The sequence below is a fragment of the Polistes fuscatus genome, unplaced genomic scaffold, assembly GCF_010416935.1.
Source record: "Polistes fuscatus isolate 324 unplaced genomic scaffold, CU_Pfus_HIC Scaffold5, whole genome shotgun sequence".
In the NCBI taxonomy this organism is placed as follows: domain Eukaryota; kingdom Metazoa; phylum Arthropoda; class Insecta; order Hymenoptera; family Vespidae; genus Polistes; species Polistes fuscatus.
The window spans coordinates 1,678,542-1,698,538 of NW_025113129.1; the positions used below are offsets into that span (position 1 = coordinate 1,678,542).

The window sequence follows — 19,997 nt, forward strand, 5'->3', positions numbered from 1 at the left end:
CTATCCTTTCATTTAGATATATTCTGTTAGATGTTATTATTTAATAATAAACGTTTCAGATAAGTAGATAAAAGTTATTAGTTGTTAAGAGAACCTAACCTAGACGGAAAATGTGAATCTTGCGTTCTTATTTCATTCCGATAGGAAACAATATATATATCCCATTTTTCAAATAGATAAATTATTCCTTTAAACAAACGTTTCAATTTGTAATTAAACAAACACGATGAGTACGATCGCAAATGTAAATTCAATCTTTCCTACGTTTAATCGACAGAAAACAATCGAATATTGTCATTTCTTGTTTCTGTACCAATTTGTATTATTCTTATGTGAATAATTTATACAGTTTTGTTGAATAATTTATTGTTAATTAATACGACAAACAATTATATGATTTGTATACTCATTGAACGAAAAGTTTCCTCGATCGGATTTATAAATTTGGTGGTCTTCCTTTGACCGTAACAATGGTGGTCGTTCCCTCATCTTTGATACGCCATTTAAAGGAAAATAGAATGTTCGAGGAGGTAAAATCAATTAAAAAGGAAACCCCAAAACATACGACAAATGTAACGAAGGATAGGATTTCGTTAGATCGTTGACAAAATTCACGTCAGGTTCAATCGCGTATTATAAAAACGAAATTAATTGAAAATTCATTTTATTCGTACACCAAAACCACACAACGTTCTAATTTATTTCGTCTCATTTTCGCGTGGGCATGTTACGTACATACATTTGTTGGTTTCTTTTTTATAAACTATTATTCATTGAAAAATGATCAATCAACTTGACTGCTAATCGAAATACTTTTTCTTTTCTTTGTGTTTTCTTTTTTAAACCCTTCCATTTAATCAGTATTTATTCGTTCGTGTGTTTGTGTAAATCGCGTGTGTATGCGTGTTTTCTTTTTCTTCTTCTTATTTTATCTTACTTTTCAATCCCGTTTGAAATAGTATACCGTATTCGTACTAGACGTTAAAACAATTTCATACGAAACGGTTTGAAATTATCGAATGGTCGGGTTTCCTTCCTTTTTTTTCCACGTTCACAACCTTTTATCTCTTCGTTAAATCCTTTAATTATCTATAAACGTCTTAAAAGATGGACTGATAGATACGTTGCTTCCAAGTCAAGATTTCCTTTACCGTAAGAAGTCCAACCGGTTTATGTATACAGGTTCGAATCTTTTTCCAACATTTCTTTTTGCCCCCCGTTAAGTTAATCTGATTTTTCTTTCAATCTGAAAGACACTTCGAAGTATTATTGTATTATATTTGTAGGTATCGAATGTATATCGAAACTTTGATATTTCGATTTGTCATTTATAAATTCAAACAAAACCAACAAAAAAAATACATTAAAACTAGTTCGATTGAAATTATTTTATATACTGTATATATTTACATAGATAGTGATTTTAATGGAGATAATATTCTTCCTTTTTTTTTGTTTTTTTTTTTTTTTTTTTTTTTTTTAATAGACACACGGGATTATACGGTAATGCACTTTACGAGATCGTGACCTCAATTTCATTTTATATTAATAGTCAAACCTTTTGGCAATTTGGCTTAGTTCCAATTTCGTATTTCTAAGAAAATATCTAAGAAAATGCGACACGATTCTTTTTTTAATCATACGAATTGACATGCATTTTTATATTTTTTCTTGTTTTTTTCTACAAACATAATTTCCCGAACTATGCGAACGCGTTATTCACGTTTGTTCTTTCTTTTTTTTATAAACTAACTAACAAAATAATGATTGATCGAAGTTCGCAATATTATTTTTGTTTGATATCGTAAAATGAATTTAAATAAAAAAATTGAATCGTATTAAATAAATTCAATTTAAATCGTATTTTTCTTTTTTTTTTGTCGAAATTATACAATCAAATTCTCTCAATGTATATATTTTGTTGTTGTATACGTCAAATGATTTTTAAATATTATTATTTGAAATCGTACCGTTTGATTATTTTAACAACGGATGATATAAAGAAAGGATAAAATTGTGCATAGTATTGCATCCTACGTAACTTTGACATAAATTCGCGTAGGTTAAACCGACTTTAGACAATGAATCGTTCGAATCCTTTCAGAAAACATCTTACCTATGGATCGATGTATTATTCACGTATATATAATGTGTGACAAAAGTATACGATTATAAATTGTATAAGAAAAATGATTTTCTATTTATTAAAAAACGTATTTTATTCATTTCATCACGTTCTATTTATTCAATTGTATAAAAAAAATGATTTTCTATTTATTAAAACGTATTCTATTCATTTCATCACGTTCTATTTATTCAATTGTATAAGAAAAAATGATTTTCTATTTATTAAAACGTAAAAATTGTGTACGAGAGAATCAAAAAGAAAAACAAAACATTTTATATATATTTAATTTAAATTAAATTAATTCAATTCATCATAAAATAATTCAATTCATTATATTCATATTGATAATAATTCTAACAAAAATAAGCATAATTAATAAATATTAGCTCACCTCTTATATACTTTTTTGATACTCGTTCTAAATACTTTGATCTTATCAAACTTTTCTATACATATTAACTAAATTATTCAATTGATATATTAAACATACAAACAATTAATCTAATCAATTTGATTTATACTCACGTACTATAAAACACATTCCACTTTTTATTCCATAATCAATTTCAAACAGTTCGGACAATCCGATATTATTTATTCTTTCTTTTTTTTTTATATAGGAATTGGTATAAGCCGGTTTTTGCATAAACTTCAAAGATATATTTTTTGTATTGATTAAACCTTTATTCATTTATTCGATCAACGAAAACACGATCGTACAGTTTTGATATAGCATTTAATGCCCCCCACTAAAATCTCATCATCATTATCATCATTGTTATCATTATCATTATCATGTCATACTAAAAACTTAGTTACTCGGCATAATACAGTACAATCGTAGTTAACTTCTCACTTTTCTTATACACTATAACTACGAGCCCCATTTATTACCGATATTGACATAGACATTGGGGGAGGTTTTTATTTTTAGAATTTTCTATAGCCAATATATCGAGTTGTTTTTTTTTTTCTATACTTTAGTGTCACTTTGTCTAACTTGGACACGGACATACAACACACACACACACACACAAACACGCCGACAGGCACGCATACTAATATGATATTATTTATCATTCTCATAGTTTCACAACTAGTATAATAAGGTTTCGCAAAAAAGATCGTATCTTCGTTTACAAAAATTTTTCATTTTTCGAGAGTTTGTTTCTTTTATATATATATATATATAAACGACGACACGTTATTCGCAATTTTTTTTTTTTTTATTCATTTTCAACTACCATGTCTAGTTATTTATTTTTTCTTTTTTATTCTTCTTAATTCACTGTTACATCGTGATATATATATATATATATATAAATTGTTGTTTTACTCTCTCTCTCTTGTTTCATGTATATATTATTATATTAAATAATTAAATTGCACTAATACATCATTGCACACATTCCACTTTCGTTCTTTGGCATCTCTACGAAGTACAAGTTTTTTCACTAAGTTAATCTAAAAAGTTCTAAGTATTTTTTCCCTTTTTTTTTTTCCTTTTTTTTTTTATTATAATTATTTATTTTCATGGGTTTTACTAACGAGGAACGGGAAAACAGGAAAAGAATAAAACGGGGGGGACAAAATAAAGGGACGAAAGAGAAAAACCACAAAATAGAAAAAACAAAGGATAAGAGAAAGATGCAAGGGTGGTTATGGTGATACGTGACATCTGCTGTCTTCGGTTATGTTCATTGGTTCAACCACCGTTTGCTTCTTTTTATAATGTCTTCTACTTACATGCGGTATGTATATTTATGTGGGCGTATATTTATATGTATATATATATATATGTATATGTATATGTATATGTATATGTGTTTTCTTATATAATATCTGCTCCGTCAGAAATTCATTCACTTTCTCTCTCTCTTTCTTTCTTTATTTTTTTCTTTCTCTTTCACACGAGTACGAAGAACGATTGATTTTTAATTCTACCAACGAAACATTTGTTCTTGTTGTATTTTTATTTTTATTTATTTTTATTTCATTTCATTCGTCGATTGATTTTTTTTTTTTTTTATAACGAATGAGATAAAACCGTGACAAAATGAATGAATGAATGAATGAATGAATGGAGCAAATTTTTGGCGTATTAAATCTTTGTCATCAAACAATACTACATTTTATTGTTCATTCTGTCATACTTATTTAAATTAGATTCATTTGTTAATCTGTGATTAATCAAGTATACTCGTCGTAGAGAACAAAAATATTTATTATAATAATTATTATAACAATATTTTCGTTATTTTTTGATCTTTACTATCCATTTGTAATATTTAACCAGTTAACAGACCATCGATGGTGGTTGTGGGTTTTCTTTGAATATTATTTCACGAAAATAAACTTGACGACGAGTATACTCGTCTTAAAACATAAAACATTCTTCAATTTATTTTTTTTTCTCCTGACGAGTATAAACTCATTAATAAATTATCGTTTAAATTGGTCGGGGTTAATCGGTTGGATCTTTTGTTTGGGGGGGGGGTTTCTTTTGTAATAGCACGTGTACTAAAATTCTGTCGTAAAAAAATTCAAGCAACAGCCATAAAATATTGCAATTAATCCCGTCGATCACGTTAAACACTTCCCCGTTGTTTTTTATTTTTTTCTTTAAATTTTCTTATCAATTTTTCTTCTCCAGCTACCCCCACTCCCTTCCCCCCGTACCCCTTTCTGTCATTTATTTTTCGTCATCTTCGTAACACCCAACACACACACACGCGCACACATATATTATCTAGGTATACAGTAATAATACGGGTTTCTCGATGGCGTTTTCGGTTTCTTTCAACGAAGCGAGATATGCACGGCACCCCCGTGTGCTTTTCGATAATAACGCACACCGGTGGGGGTGGGAGGGAGGGGGCCGATGATAATAATATAAATTGTTTTTTCTTTTTTTCTTCTTTTTTTGGTTTTTTTTCTTTTCTTTTTTTTCAAACGAAAATAATTAATTAATATATCACATAAAACGGGGGGGCGGGGCTGAGGGGTGGGGAGATGATAATAATAATAAATAGAACGAGAAAAATTCGTCGATCTTTCGCGAACGATATAATAACATATATCGGTTACCTTTTATTTTTATTATTTTATTTTATTTTATTTTATTTTATTTTTTACTTTTTTTTGGTTTGTTCGTTTCGTAGGAAAGTATTTTCTCGTTCTGTTTTATTTTTTTTTTTTTTGGTTTTTTTTATTTCTTTGTTTCATTATTATTATTATTCTTATACAAATATATTTTTGTAATATTTTGTAAGTTAAATGATCGTTCAACCCATTCTCGAATCCGAATCGAACTTCATTCGATGAGAATTAAACGAAATGTTTGTTATACGAAAAAAAAGAAAAAAAGAAAAGAAAATAAATCGGGGGGAAAAGTACAAATTGATTATTTTCCCCCATATCGAATGTTACCTGTTCGTCTAAAAATGGGTTAATAAAAAAGTCTATTATTTCAAAATTGTATTTGTTGATTTTTAATAAAAAAAAAAAAAAAAAAAAAAAAAAACAAAAAGAGAAAAATAGGATAACTGAATAACGTGTTGCTTTGGAATTTAAATTCGATCGTTATTATGTTTACTATTCGGTTTTATCACAATAGAGACCATCATGCACGCATGCTATACTATACAGCGTTATAGGAAACACATTGTTACGAAAAAAAAAAAAAAAAATCTAAGCGATATCACCGTAAGAATGAGAATGTTCGTTATTTCATTTCTTAATTGGCAGTTTGTATCGCATACGAGATAGTTAGGTTAAATCTTTGATATTTAATATAATCGGGAAGTTAGGATTTTTTAGTTGCAGATATTACAACACCAGTCGGCGACATTTACATTTAAATATTATAGGTTATGATGTGTTTAGGCATAATAGAGATAATATTATAATATTTGAGCGACATGATAAATGTTATAGGAATGTTCTTTTGGTATTTTTTGTTTTTTTATATATATATATATGTATGTATATATATATTAGATAGGAAAAAAAAAAAGAAAAAAAGAAAGAAAGAAAGATAAGAAGGCGGATGATATAATAATAATAATAAGAGGAAGAAGGATAGGTGCGGCTTGGAAAAAGCCTACGTGGCTAAATGATCCACGAATGACGATAGGTGTTACGGCGGATGCTGGGAAAGGCTGTTGAAATAAATGGCTCTTTGATTTCTGTATTGAGAAGCAACAACAGCTTGCGGATTAGGTATGTGTCTTATACCAAGATTCGGTTTATTTTTCATACCATAATTAGACGATAACCGATGATGTGGTTGTGGAATACGTAACGCGACCTTGCTCGCAGCGATACTATTAGAGCCAAGTAGAAGTGGTTCCACCATTGAATTCTTGTCGTTGATGCACCCGCTTAGACGTGAAACAGCAGCGTCCGATAGTGTTCGTAGATTAGTATCTTGTCCTCTACGTTGTTCCGTTTCCTTAGTTTTGCGAATGAAGCTTCCCATATTGAGGCTGGTTTGTTGGGGTCTGAGTAAAGGCAAAGAAGGTGGTGTACAGATGGACGAAGACGAAGATGAAGAAGAAGAAGGAGATGATGAAGAAGACGAAGAAGAAGAAGAAGATGAGGAAGATAGGGACGAGGAGGAAGATGATGAATTTGAGGAGGAAAAGGAAGAAGATGGCGAGGAGGATGCTGATGACGCTGAAAAACCTACGGAGGAACTCTGCAACGTCGATGACAAATCGAGTACGTTGTCGTTAACAGTCCCACCACTGCCACCTCCACCGCCACCGCCGCCGCTGCTCAGGTCTAAAGGTGTCTCGTACTTTGGGTTGTTCGAATCCACCATTGTACTCGTCACGGTGAATCCAGAAGAGGAGGAGGAAGAAGGTTTGACCGCTCGTAAAGGTGCCAACGGAGGTGGACCCTTCTTTTTTGGGCAGGGAACTGTATTACCGGTTGTTGTTGTTGTTGTTGTTGCTGTTGCTCCTCCTGTTGCTGCTGTTGTTAATTGCATCGAACTCGACGACGTATTATTAACTTCTTCTTTCGTTTTCGTCGACATTATACCTTTCAATGCGTCGCGCATTTGTTTTTCCGCTAATAAACTCCTAACCCGATTGGCTTTACTCTCGCGCAATTGTTTTTCCAATTTTTCCCGATCGAGGTCGTTAGGCTTGTCGTTATAATTTTGGCCCCTTTGTTTCGTTTTCTCGCGCAGGGATTCGTTCGCCTCGTTTATCGCGACCAAACCTAACCTGCGTAAGATTTCTTCGTCTTTCTTTGGACGTTCTATTGGAATTGTTGTTGTTGCTGTTGCTGCTGCTGCTGCTGCTGCTGCTGCTGCTGCTGCTACTGCTGCTGCTGCTGTTGATGATGTCGTCGTCGTTGTCGTAGTTGTTAACGTTGTTGTCGTCGTTCCTTTAACTTCTTCGATAGACAATTTACGCGTCTCGATCGGAGTGTCTTCCTTCTGACGAATCGATACTTTCCCTGACGATTTTGGATTATCCTTCTTCTCGTGAGATTTCTTCTCATCCTGCGGCGGAACGGGAATGTTTTGTGCTACGCGTACCACCTCGTCCGGTATGCAATCTATGATATCCTCTATCGTTTCTTCCGATTCCATGAGATTTTCCTTGACAATATTATTTTCATCTCTCGGTAAATTAACCGAACGTTGTTGACTCAATGCGCTGGCCTTGATCTTTTCTCGTCTTACGGCCCTCATTTGCAGTAATTTCTCTTTAGCTTGACCGCCGCTACTGCTCGACGTAATTCTCGGTGGACAAGGAGTTAACCTGACCTTCAACTTAAGGAGATCCTCTCTCGGCGTAGTCGTTATTTCCGCGATTACTCGTTTGTTTCGTCGTTTCCTTCGCTTCCGATGTTCCAACCTCGCTAATTCCTTGGTCCTTGAACTCTCGGAAGCATGATTATTATTGCTCTGCTGCATCGTGACCGACGACGAGATGCCAACGGGATCCGGCGCTCTCATCACTGGTGTTACCTCGCAACGGGGTTTCTTTGATTTCGTCTCTTTGTCTCGTTCTTTCGTACTTTCCAATGCACGTGAAGGAGGAGGAGGAGGAGGAGGAGCAGGAGCTGTTTCCGTGCCGGTTCCAAACGTACGACGCGATTCAACTTCATTTTCTTGAACTGGCTTCGGACTCGGCGGCGGGGTTGGTGGTCTTTGAATATTTTCTATCGTAGGACCGTCCTTGTTCGTGTCTTCGTTGCACGGATTAGATTTCGAGGTCGATGCCGTTGTTGTTTCTTCCTTCCGAACGATACGATAAAATAACTTCAATGGCGCCTCCTGTAATCCAAAAACAAAAATAGGACCTTCCATTTTCTTTCTTTTTTTTTTCTCTCTCGTGCGCGTCCCTTACTTTCGTACAGGAAAAAAAGAAACAAAAGACATTTACAACAATGCAATTGGATAAATTTATTGTAAAATCAAACTTTTACTCACCTGTTTCCATCCGAAGATACAAGCCAAGTCCAACAACGTCCAAGACATTTCCAAAACACTTGGTTTCCTGTGATCACCACCCCCGTTGTAATCCTCGCATGTCATTTCAATCCTATTAGCAACGTTAACTCCGGAATTAGTTTCTTCCCAGCCTCTTTTTGAGGTTAACAAACGAATCAAATGACGGACCGTCACGGCTGCCGAACATTTCATATATCTCGTAGTAGGTTCCCGGATATTACATTCCTCGTTACCCTTATTCTCTTCCGAACCCATTTTTGACGATCTTTCTCCTCTTATCTCGTCGTTATTTGTATCAGTCAACTCTCGAAGACTCAAACTAACCAAATCGTCCAATGTTAGCTCCAATGCACCGAACGGTTGCGGTAATGGCGGACATTGTGGATTTACCAAACGGAAGTGTCGTCTGCGTTCGAGTTCCGAACGGTACAAACCCGGAACAACCAGATACACCAATCTCTGCAGTCGTGCATCCGGTAAAAGTGGTGGGGATGCTGATACGTTGCACACCGGACACAATCGGGCACCGCTACTCAAACGTCTGACAATGCATCCTCTGCAAACTAAATTTCATATTCCTAGGTACCATTTCTAGGTACCATTTTTCTTCGTTTTTTTTTTTTCTCAAAATCAATGATATATTATATATTATATATATATATTTTTTTTTAATTCTATAATTTTTCATATACACACCGTTTCGAAATATATTTATCTAACGAGATGCACAAATAAAAAGTGTATTAAAAATATAAAACGAATTTTTTGGGGAAACGTTTTCTAATGCAAATATTATATACTATAAGAAACGATTTCAAATCGATAAACGAAACGAAAGTATTTAGGATGAACAGCAGTTAACGCCCACAAAAGCCAACCGCAAATACGATTTTCTATAGGCCAGTCGAATCTCTGCCCACACGTGCGTGCGTGCGTGCGTGCTTGTGAACAAACATACTAAAGCTTATAGTATTCAGAAATGAATATACGAAATAACCTCTAATTCGAGATACGTCTAGAAAAATGTTTTTAGAAAGAAAGATAAAGAAAGAAAGAAAGAAAGAAAGAGAGACGAGTTCGACGGTTTAAATAATTGAAAGGTCGAGCAGACGGGAAATATTGATCGAGAACGCGACAAAATCTTGGAAAAGGAGGAGGATGATGCGTCGAATAAAAAAAAACTTTGGAAGCATGGATTTTCGAATAACTAATTAACGTTCGATAATGAAACGTTCCACGTTCGCGGGATTAGCGAGAATATAGTTGTTCATATTTTATATACGTGTATGTCTCTGTGTGTGTGTGTGTGTGTATGTATAATATACTAACAGGAATGTAAACACTCCGTGAGGGTGGTAGCATCAACGAGGTAACCCCTGCAGAGTGGACAGACGATATGTTCGTTCAAATCTTTCACCAGTGGTTTCTTCTCACAGGCCTCCATGTTGACTTCACTTAATCCTGAAACAGGTGTATCAATTGATCGTTAATTCGTTAATACTGTTATCCCTTATTGTTGAGAAGGGGGTGTCCAAGGATTTCTATCGATCATTTTAACATCAGTCTAATAAATTACATTGAAATATTCAACACACACACACACACTATTACGGTTACATATCATTCTTTATCAGTGTAACAACATTCGTTCCAACGATTACTGCAACTCAACGAATAATTTCATTCTCGAATAAATTTCTGCGAATCTATCGATACGTTACGTACGACTATTTTCATTTGTTTTTTTTTTTTACATCAGAATACCTATACAATTTAACATATGTCGCTGGAAAAAAAAAAGAATAGAAAAAAGGAAAAAAAAATAAAATGCGTGTACGAAAAGTTCGTGCGCGTATATAGGAAAACCAGGGAAATTCTAATGCAACGAGACGCGTTGGCATCGATTTCGCGATTCAACGCCACCGTCCGAGTAAACGACATATACACATATACACATATATACATATATATATATATGTATACATATATACACGTATACACATGAGCAGTAATTTTAACTCGGCCGGTGCATAGCTATCCAATAGTTTTCCTCCAGCAAAATGTGGACGTGTGCGCTTGTAAACACACACACACACATACACACACATATTGCTAACATGTATATTCCAACTTGCTAATAGAACTTTTAAAAGCTGGACTATCGACTATAGATATATGCACACATTCACACACACACACACATATAAATATATCTATATATTACATGTATAGAAATGAACTATAATACGATAAGCATAAACTTCCGGCATTACTTTTCGTACCAAGTTTATGTCTCTCTCTCTCTCTCTCTTTCTCTTTCTCTGCAATTTTCCACATTGCACGTGGCACGACACCGTTTTCGCGAAAGCGGAAAAGAGGTCAAGTTCGATAACCCCGTCGTCGTCGTCGTCGTCGTCGTCGTAGTCGTCGTTGTTGTCGTTGGTTGTTGGTACATTTCGTAAAAGTATTATCAACCAATCAAATATTTATTAATAGAGACATTTTGACGATATTTATCAGAGGACAATAGGAATTTAATTAACGGAAGATAATTGAAGAGAAGGGATAACGAAAATGAAGGAACAGGATTGGATTAGATGACAGGACATAAAATAAGAATAGGACAGGACAGGACAGGACAGGACAGGACAGGACAGTTTGTTTCGCGCGTTGCATTTGACGACGATGCGTAGGAACTACCTATACGTGCGTATTGCACAAAGTATCAGTGGGGGGTTGGGTTGGGTTGGGTGGGGGTGGGAAAGAAGAAAAGTAGAAGGGGGAGAGATAGATAAGTGGATAGAAAGAGATAGGTATATATATTTGTGAGACGGTACACACTTCTTGCTTGCTTGCTTGCTTGCTTTCTTGCTCTTTCTTATTCGTTCATTCGTTGGTTGGGTTGGTTGGTTCGTTCGTTCGTTCGTTCGTTCGTTTGCTCGCTTGCACACGCGCGTCACGCTCGTTACGCCAAGTTTTTCGCGTAGATCGGAAACCTACACCGACACACGGATGGCGAATCTCTCACGAAAACCGGAAACGTGCACGCGTTCGAACTTTAAGGTCTATCTCTTAAAGGGGATGCTTTCTCTTCTTCTTTCAGTTTATCTCTATCTCTTTCTACCTTTATTTCTATATGTCTGTCTGTCTGTCTGTCTGTTCGTATTTCCGTCTTTCTTGTTTTCCGTTTCCTTCCAAATATCCTGGTAATATTTAAACCCTGGGATTAAATAGATGACGCGGTACCAACGCGGTATAAATTGACGCTAGCTTTATCGGACATTTTTCTACGTAAAAATCCCTTCAAATTAAGGGGGTAAATGGATATACGTATTTTGTGGTATACACGTGCTACTAAATTTGAAAATTATAGAACCGATGGGGAAAATGGTTCTCGGTATATTCAATCAATAAAAGTAAAACAGTAAAGGACAAATATCGTTGGAAAATGTTAGCCATGATTTTTGTCATTTTCCCCCCCATACGAATTCTGAACCCGACAAATTGATGGGTACACCTTCCTTCTCTCTCCCCCTCCCCCTCTCACGGTTATTTGTTGTTCATTTACGAAATTATGTAAGCAAACGATAACTTTTCATTCCAATAATCTAACGGTATTAAAAGCAAAATTGATGATTCTCGAAAAGGAAAAGTCGTCGTTGGGTTTGGTATAGCTGAAAATAAACGCGATATTTGCGATTGAACCGGACGGTTTAATTTACTGTCTTCTTCGTCATACAGTTAGTCTAACTCTAGCGCCGCGCACATCTTCGTCGTTGGTTGGATTCTAAGGACAGGATGACGTAACACGTACACACACACACACACACACGCGCGCGCGCGCGAAAGAGAATCGGTATCTGCGGCACGCGTTGATTTACGAGTGACGTAACGATACGCTGCCATCGAAACGATTTTTCGTTTTCGTTTGCGTTGTCGTTGTCGTTGTCGTTGGTCGTCGTGGTTGTCATCGTGTTGTGTCGTGTATTGTCGTATTTGTCGTCTTTGTCATCACCATTGTTGCTAACTCTTCTATCGGGACGACCTTCCAGCTCGCGCGAGCGCGCGCGCGCCCACCTCTTCTTCGTCGCATTATCGCTCAGCATACTATCTCGATTTTTTATCGGAACGTCCGTTAAGTTCCCTACTGTTATTTCGACTTATTGTTACTATTTAAAAAAAGAAAACACAAAAAAAAATATATATATATATATGTAGATAAAAATATTCCGGTTTACGTCGGATAATTCTTGACGATGAATATCGTTTAAGCAAAATGCGTGCTACGCGAAATCGTCTGACACTTACGATCACACGTCGACTTGATCCGAAAAATATTGCGCCGCTTTTGTAAAAAAAAAATTAAAAAAGAAATTATAAGCACGTATTCGAACAACAATTCGAATAACCTAAGCGTATTTTATATTTTATGTTATTTTTGTCCTATACGATATCTTTTGACAAGGTAAGTTTTTTGATGCAGTAAGATTCGCATCGACGATAAACAAAACAGATTGAACTCACGTCGGCCGAACAAAACACAGAACGAACAAAACAAGTACTCCATCAAATGAAAAAGATAGAACTGCGACTAGTTACGAGACGCGCAGAGAAGAGGAAGAGATAAAAGAGAGAAGGGACGCAAGGCCAATTTGGGGGGGGGGGGGGGAAATGTACAGGAAGGGAAGAGAGCGAGACCTTTGCTTTGCGGAAATGCAGAAAAAAAATACACAAAATGAAAAAGATAGAAATGCGAATAGTTAAGAGAAGAGAAGAGAAGAGAAGAGAAAAAAGAAGAGAAGAAGAGAGAGAGAGCGAGAGACATGCTTGCGGAAAGTCGACCACCTGCGATCGGTAAGAGAGTCTTGGGACAGCGACACTCGAATCCCCGCAAAGGCGAATCCAGTTCGTGAATGATCCGCCAAGGCCGTGCGCGATAGAGTGCCACTCTCTCTGTCTCTCTCTTTCTCTCTAACGAAAGAAAAAGAGAAAGAGAGAGAGAGAGAGAGAGAAAGAGAGAGAAAGGAAGAGAGAGCGCGTGCGCGCGCGCGCGCGTGCGTGCTCACGAGCCAACGGGAAAGGAAGGGACGCGAGATAAGATTGGGGAGGGTGAGAGGGGAGCCCTCCTTTTCCCTCGGACCAACTTACAGCACACGCACCTTTGGCGAATATATCACGTGAAGAGGAGAAATAAACAAGGATGAAAAATGTACAGATAAATTGCGAGCAATGCAAACAAGAAATCAAGAAATCGAGAAAAAAACAGATAGATGTATATATGTATATATATATACATATATATGTATGTATATATATGTATAAATAATTTGGTAGGTGCCACATGAGTGGTCGTGCCCGTTGGCGCGCGTGTTGACGATTACCTCGATCCTCAGCACTTTTGCGTTCCGTCATCGTCCTCTCCTGCTGCTACTGTTACTGTTGCTCGACCAATAGGAGCGGCACCAATAGGACCGGTGCGGTTTGCACACAGTTTATCTATATATCTTTATCTCTCTCTTTTTCCTTTTGTCTTTCCCTCTCTCTATATCTCTTCTTGCAAAAGAAGAAGTGAACACGTACAAAAGAGTAAGAGAGAGAGAGAGAGAGAGAGCGAATAAGAGAGAAAGAGAGAGTGAATGAGTGAGAGAGAAAGAGAGAGTGCAACGTCTACGCTGTCGACGCTACTGGCGTAGCAACGGGATCCCACACCGCTACCGACGAATACTAACATAAAGCACATATAATCTTACGAAGGCTACTCGCACGACTACCACGAAGATATCGCGTGGTCGAAGAGAGTTACAGGCGTGCTACGCACGACAGCCTAAGAAAACGCTGGTTTGTACTCTGTATGCGTATGTATGTTTATATGTATATATATGTATGTGTGGGTTAAGTATTATGCCAAGAGTATACGCCACGGTGTATACAAGGCTAGTGGGAGGAGGTGGCGCCGGGAGTGAAAACGAGAAAGAAAGAAAGAGAGAGAGAGAAAGAACTCAAAGATAGGACGAAGAACGCACAGCAGAAGGTAGAGTAGTAGAAACGGAATAAGAGTAAGAGAGAGTGATGAAAGAGAAAGAGGGAAGGAAGAAGGAGCACGCGCTCGCGCGGGCAAAGTTGCGCGCGCGCGCGCGCACAAGAGAGCGGCGGACGTGGCAACGACGGTCTTCTCGCTCGCCGTCACCGTATCGGCGCTTCTCTCGCGTGTGCTGCGCCACCCGAGGAGAGGAGGTGGCAACGTTGCTCTCCGCCACCACCGCCACCACCACCACCGCCACCGCCGCCGCCACCGCCACCGCCACCACCGTCGTCGTCACTCCGCCACCCGCCACCATCACCGTCGTCATCGTAGTCGTCGTCATCGTCGTCATCGTCGTGTCGTCATCGTCACCGAGAAAACAGAGAGGAAGAGAGAGGACTACTGTATTGTGCTTGCCTTTACTCCCTCCCTTCTTTTCCCTAGCAATCACCTCCTCCTTCTTTTCTTTCTCCACCTCCTCCTCCTCTTCCTCATCCAACACCATCCACCATCGTTATCCTTTCTTACCTTCCAACGCAACTCGTTGTTGTTGTCCCTGTTTCAACGTTGCCTTTGACGATCACCTCTCTCTGTTGTCCGCGACGATCTCTTCTTCTCGCCGCCTCGTTCTTCCTCTTCTGGCGACTTTAAGCGTTTCTCTTCTTCTTCGTTCAAAAAATAAAAAGTAGTAGCACTGAGAGAGAGAGAGGGAGAGAGGGAGAGAGAGAGAGCTCTCCTCAACGAGAGATACGAACTAACGATATTATCCTTCTTCTTCTTCCTCCTTGCCATACCCCCCGCCGACACACCCCCATCCCTCCTCCCCCGAGAGAAATAATACTTCCGACATCGGTTTATAAATCTCACGCCGGCAGATCGAAATTTTCTGAATTCTCGAACCGAACTCTAAATGCACCGAGAAACAAACACGACTCTAGTCCTCCAATTGAATATGTCCCCTGTCCTTGTCCCTGTCCACGTTTGTGTCGTCTGTGTCGTCTGTGTCGTCGTCCTCGTCGTCCTCGTCGTCCTCGTCCTCGTCCTCGTCCTCGTCCTCGTCGTCGTCGACGTCGACGTCGCGACGCCGGCCGAGGAGACGATCGAACGACGGCAACGGTGACGGTGACGGCGGTGGCGGTGGGCTAAAGGGCGCTCACGCGCGCGCGCACACCGAACCCTCGCGCTCGCAATTTTCCTCCTACTATACCTAGCTTCCCCTCAGACCCTCGGCCCACCCTCCCACCTCAATCACCCCAAACCCCCACCCATTCCCTTCCCTTCCTTTCCCCTCCCCTCCCGGCACACAGAGAGATCTACGTAGCAACGCGGAGAGTAGACGAGAAAGAGTGTAGCCTCGGTAAATACTGTGCGTTGACTATTCCCCGCACGGTTACTCTCTCTCTCTTTTCCTATCTTTCTATCTTTGTCTATCTAGCTATCTATTTGTCTATCTATCTTTTTCTCTCTTTGGCTACCCCCTACCTCCCACCCTCTCCCTCTCTCTCTCTCGTCCGTCTCCTCTTTTTAATCTCTTGGCAACGCTCGATCCTAGTCCCCGAGAAGAGAGAGAGAGAGAGAGAGAGAAAGCTTGAGCCGATACGAGCGATATCGCGATGAGAATCGAGAAAGTAGTTGTACTCACTCTTCTCAGGGAGAGGACGAGAATCGCGAGCACACAGTGGCGTCGGCGGTGGCGCCGAGCAACGGCGATACTAGCCGAGTAGTACTGTTCGCTTTTCGATACGGCTCTGCGATTAGAACGACGCTGTACGGAAGCGAAGAGAAAACGCGCTAGGTCGCGTATCGACCCCGCCTAAACCCCGCCTCGCAAACCCGACTTCCTACGAAAATTAACGATTGTCTACGAACGCCAACGTCAACGACCAACACTACTTACTCGATGTCGTTTTCTCTCTTCTCTCTTTCTCTCTATCTCTTCTCTCCCTCTCTCTCTCTCTCTCTCTTCTTTTTGTTATCTTTTTCACTCTCCGGGTAGTCCCCCTCCGACCGATAACAACGCCACCTCTTTGCCTTTCCACCGATTTATCTTCGTGGGCGCGGTTCATTCCCTTTTCCCTTTCTAATCCTTTTAAATCTTCTTTCTAGTCAGCTCTTGGTTTCCTGTCCGATCGATCGACGGATCGACCGATCGATCGACCTATCGATCGTTCGTTCATTCTTCATTCGTTCGTTCCGTTCGTTCGTTCGTTCAGTTGGAATCCAAATTACAGAACGATTGATCTTCTAGATCTTTCTTGTTACTTTAACGATACCGCAATGGACGACGGTTACTGTTTAACACTACTATGATATGACCGACACGCCAGTCACCTAACCGTCCACCATTCTATATATATATATATATATATACATGGCGTTCACTAATAAACGCTAAAGATCGCTAAATCGATATTCCCATTTCCTTTAACTGTTTCCACCGGCGATCGTTTCGCGCTTATGCGCTCGAACTTTGATGATGACCATCAGTACGCTTGCGCCAAAACCAGTCCCCTTGCGCTCTATCCGTTTATCCATCGGATTTGAAAACCTGAGTCGCCGATAAAGTGTTTGCTGTGTTTCTTTGATGTCATTTATTACGATTATAAGATCGCAAACAGTATACGTATGTGTTCGTACAGGTATAAAGATATGTGTATAAGTCTATTGTTTGAATTTGATCAAAATATGAATACACGTACGACAGATAGGATCGATTAATGGGTTTGTACTTTATCGAAATTGGAAGTATTCTTCAAAGGAATGTGGGTCGAGAAAGTGTCGCTAAGTTTCTACGCGAACACGAGCAACGTTTTCCTTTGACTCTAGATCGAAAACTTTCTTCATATGACCGCGAGTCATTTTATCGTGTCTACAGTCTTGCGATGATACGAATGCACAATGTTTCGATATCCCGTCATTCTTTAGGATGATTTTATTGGATGATAGGAACGTCTTACGCGTAGGTTTCGTAGTATGAACAATTCTATCGAGTGTGTTAACTATTGATAATTCGTGAGCTTGCATGACTTTTACGTAGCTTCCGATGAGTTCGCGGATCGCGTGTCTTAGCGATTCTGTTGACCGTGGTAATCTTCAATTTGTCTAACATTCGAGCTTTGATTTGTAAAACGTTTAGTACAGTTTAATTTGAAAAGCTTACGCAATATACCGAAAGTGTGTCCGTTCGCATCAGTTTAAATTGAATTTTATCGAATAATGTAAAAAAATATAACAGCGACGTTACCGTGATTACTCATTTAGAAAACATCTGTCGTTTTCTCGGTAGAAAACCTACAGCGCTACTGCGTATTATTACTTCTCGAATATGCTTACCCCCCCATGGTAGGATGAGCCCGGTTATTACATTCCATGCATAACCACCCCACGAGGATTCGCATATAGTAACTACAAAGACTCCCTTAGAAACCTATCGACGCCATTAAATCTGTTTTTTTAATGATCCCTTTAGTAGAGACTGATTTTTACCTCTTCTTCCTAAACATCATATCATCCTATTCAAGATCGTAAAACCATTTGTAACTAATGTCGCAAGGCATAAATCATTCAAATCCTATCCACGTATTTGGTAGAAGAAAACGGTATCGCGCCATATTTGTTAGAGTCACCTGCAACGATATTACAAATACCGCGTAGGAAAGCGGTTGCAGTTAGCGGTCTGAGAAGAGAGAATCACGACGGCATGTAATCTTGGTGCTGCGGCTTTCGAAGAATCATGAGGGGCAACGGCGGATGGAGGGTACGGGCTTCGAGGGCTAGCACGAGTTAGTAGCGTAACTTGCATTTCTGTGTATGCGTGTACGTATTTGGATAGGTATGAGCGCGCGCGCGCGCGCGCACGGCCGTGCCGCTGACACTGTACGTGAGTAATAGTATAGGAACGATGGTGTATGAGGAGGAGGTGGAGGAAGGGACAAGGGATTAGGGGTGGGGTCGAGGGGGTCGAAGAACGAACGAACCGATCGATCGGCGACGACGCGGATAGTTTGCTGTTTCGATGCGGAAAGGGACGGCCGTGGAACGAGGTAATCCGTTTAGGGTACCTCTACTCGGGCATTCACGACTCCACGTTCGATCGTTGTTTTTAGGGGCGGGCCGAGTGGGCGTCGCCGGAGCTCACAAATGGCGGCTAGCCCCGCCTACCGGGCACGCCTACAGCGCAGAGCGCAATTGCGGCTCCTCCGACGAGCTACTCGCGCAGCGCCAGTTTGCCTTCCTTCGCCGCCTCACTTTTTTACCCTTTTTGACCTCGAATATTTCCTTTGACCGATCCCCAACGGCGCTACGTTCCCATACTTTCTGAAAGGTTCTATTGTACCTTTCTGTCGGAACGAAATGGAAACTAAATTTATCGGTATCTCATTTTTCTTTTGCTTGTATATATATATATATATATATCCACAATTTTATTCTAAACATCAAAAGACGCCGCCGACGGAACACCTGTACGTACGCGATCGGCAATTAATTAATTTTTATTTTATCTTTATATTTCTCCAGTTGCCCGAGGCCAAAATGGTGCCTCATGAGAAATTACTACATTTAACATCTATAATTTCGCATCGGTAAATTGCCGCTCATTGTCGGGAATAATTATCTTCCATTGAAAACCAGTATCTTAACAGATATTTGTAATATTTTCCTATTCGTAATTGCGTTGCGCATCTGCGACGTTTAACTGTTATTTCCCAACTTCCAGTAATTGCTCTAGTATTGTAGGTATAATATCGTCGTTAAGCGACGGGAGAAATATTTTGCTATACTCAAAGATACTTCATTAATACTCTTGCAATTTTTTGTTAATTTATGTATGTTAACAACATCACGTATTCAAATTGATGTTTAAGATATCCCTACGTAGTTTTTTTTTTAGTCAAAAAACCTTGTTAGATTATTTGGAAGACAAAGCGGAAATAGACACTTGTAGGAACGAAATATCGAACAATACAAGTATTCAAGTATTCTCTTATATGTATCATTTATTTCGTAGATTTTACTCGAAAACTCTTAAATTGATTTTAGTGTCGTACGTTAATCGTTTAGAATTAAGAAAGAAAAATAGATATCGAAAAACAAATGGCGTCTTCTTTCCTATCGTAAGTCTTACTGTTCGTTAGCGTTAATAAAGTAATTATTATCTTTTTGAGATAAACCTATTGCATAATCTTGTTCAAGTTAGAAATGGAAAATAATGCTTGTAGACTTTGTTACTATAATTGATAAAAGTAATTTGCGTAAGAGATCGAAGAGTAAGGTTGAAGTATTTTTCTTTGAATTATATAAGACATTATGATTCTTGGATATAATTAAATAATGCAATAACAATTACGGAAAAGGAAACTAAAAAGAATAGCGTC

At 38.6% G+C, this 19,997-nt stretch overlaps 1 protein-coding gene across 4 annotated transcripts; it reads right to left on the bottom strand.

The window, feature by feature from the left end:
• Positions 1-5,623: 5,623 nt before the first annotated feature.
• On the bottom strand, positions 5,624-16,485 carry LOC122521866 (polycomb group protein Psc-like). Of its 4 annotated transcripts, none has more exons than XM_043642577.1 (5): positions 16,265-16,484; positions 15,151-15,284; positions 9,930-10,061; positions 8,580-9,163; positions 5,624-8,423 (listed from the first exon to the last, which is right to left on the bottom strand). In XM_043642577.1, exons 3-5 carry the CDS (start codon positions 10,042-10,044, stop codon positions 6,267-6,269), a joined length of 2,856 nt encoding a protein of 951 aa, XP_043498512.1. In that variant the 5' UTR covers positions 10,045-10,061; positions 15,151-15,284; positions 16,265-16,484; the 3' UTR covers positions 5,624-6,266. The 4 variants fall into 4 exon arrangements, with proteins under 4 accessions (XP_043498512.1, XP_043498511.1, XP_043498513.1 ...); XM_043642576.1 differs by having other exon boundaries at positions 15,151-15,287; XM_043642578.1 differs by lacking the exon at positions 15,151-15,284 and having other exon boundaries at positions 16,265-16,485.
• Between the last annotated feature and the right edge of the window lie 3,512 nt (positions 16,486-19,997).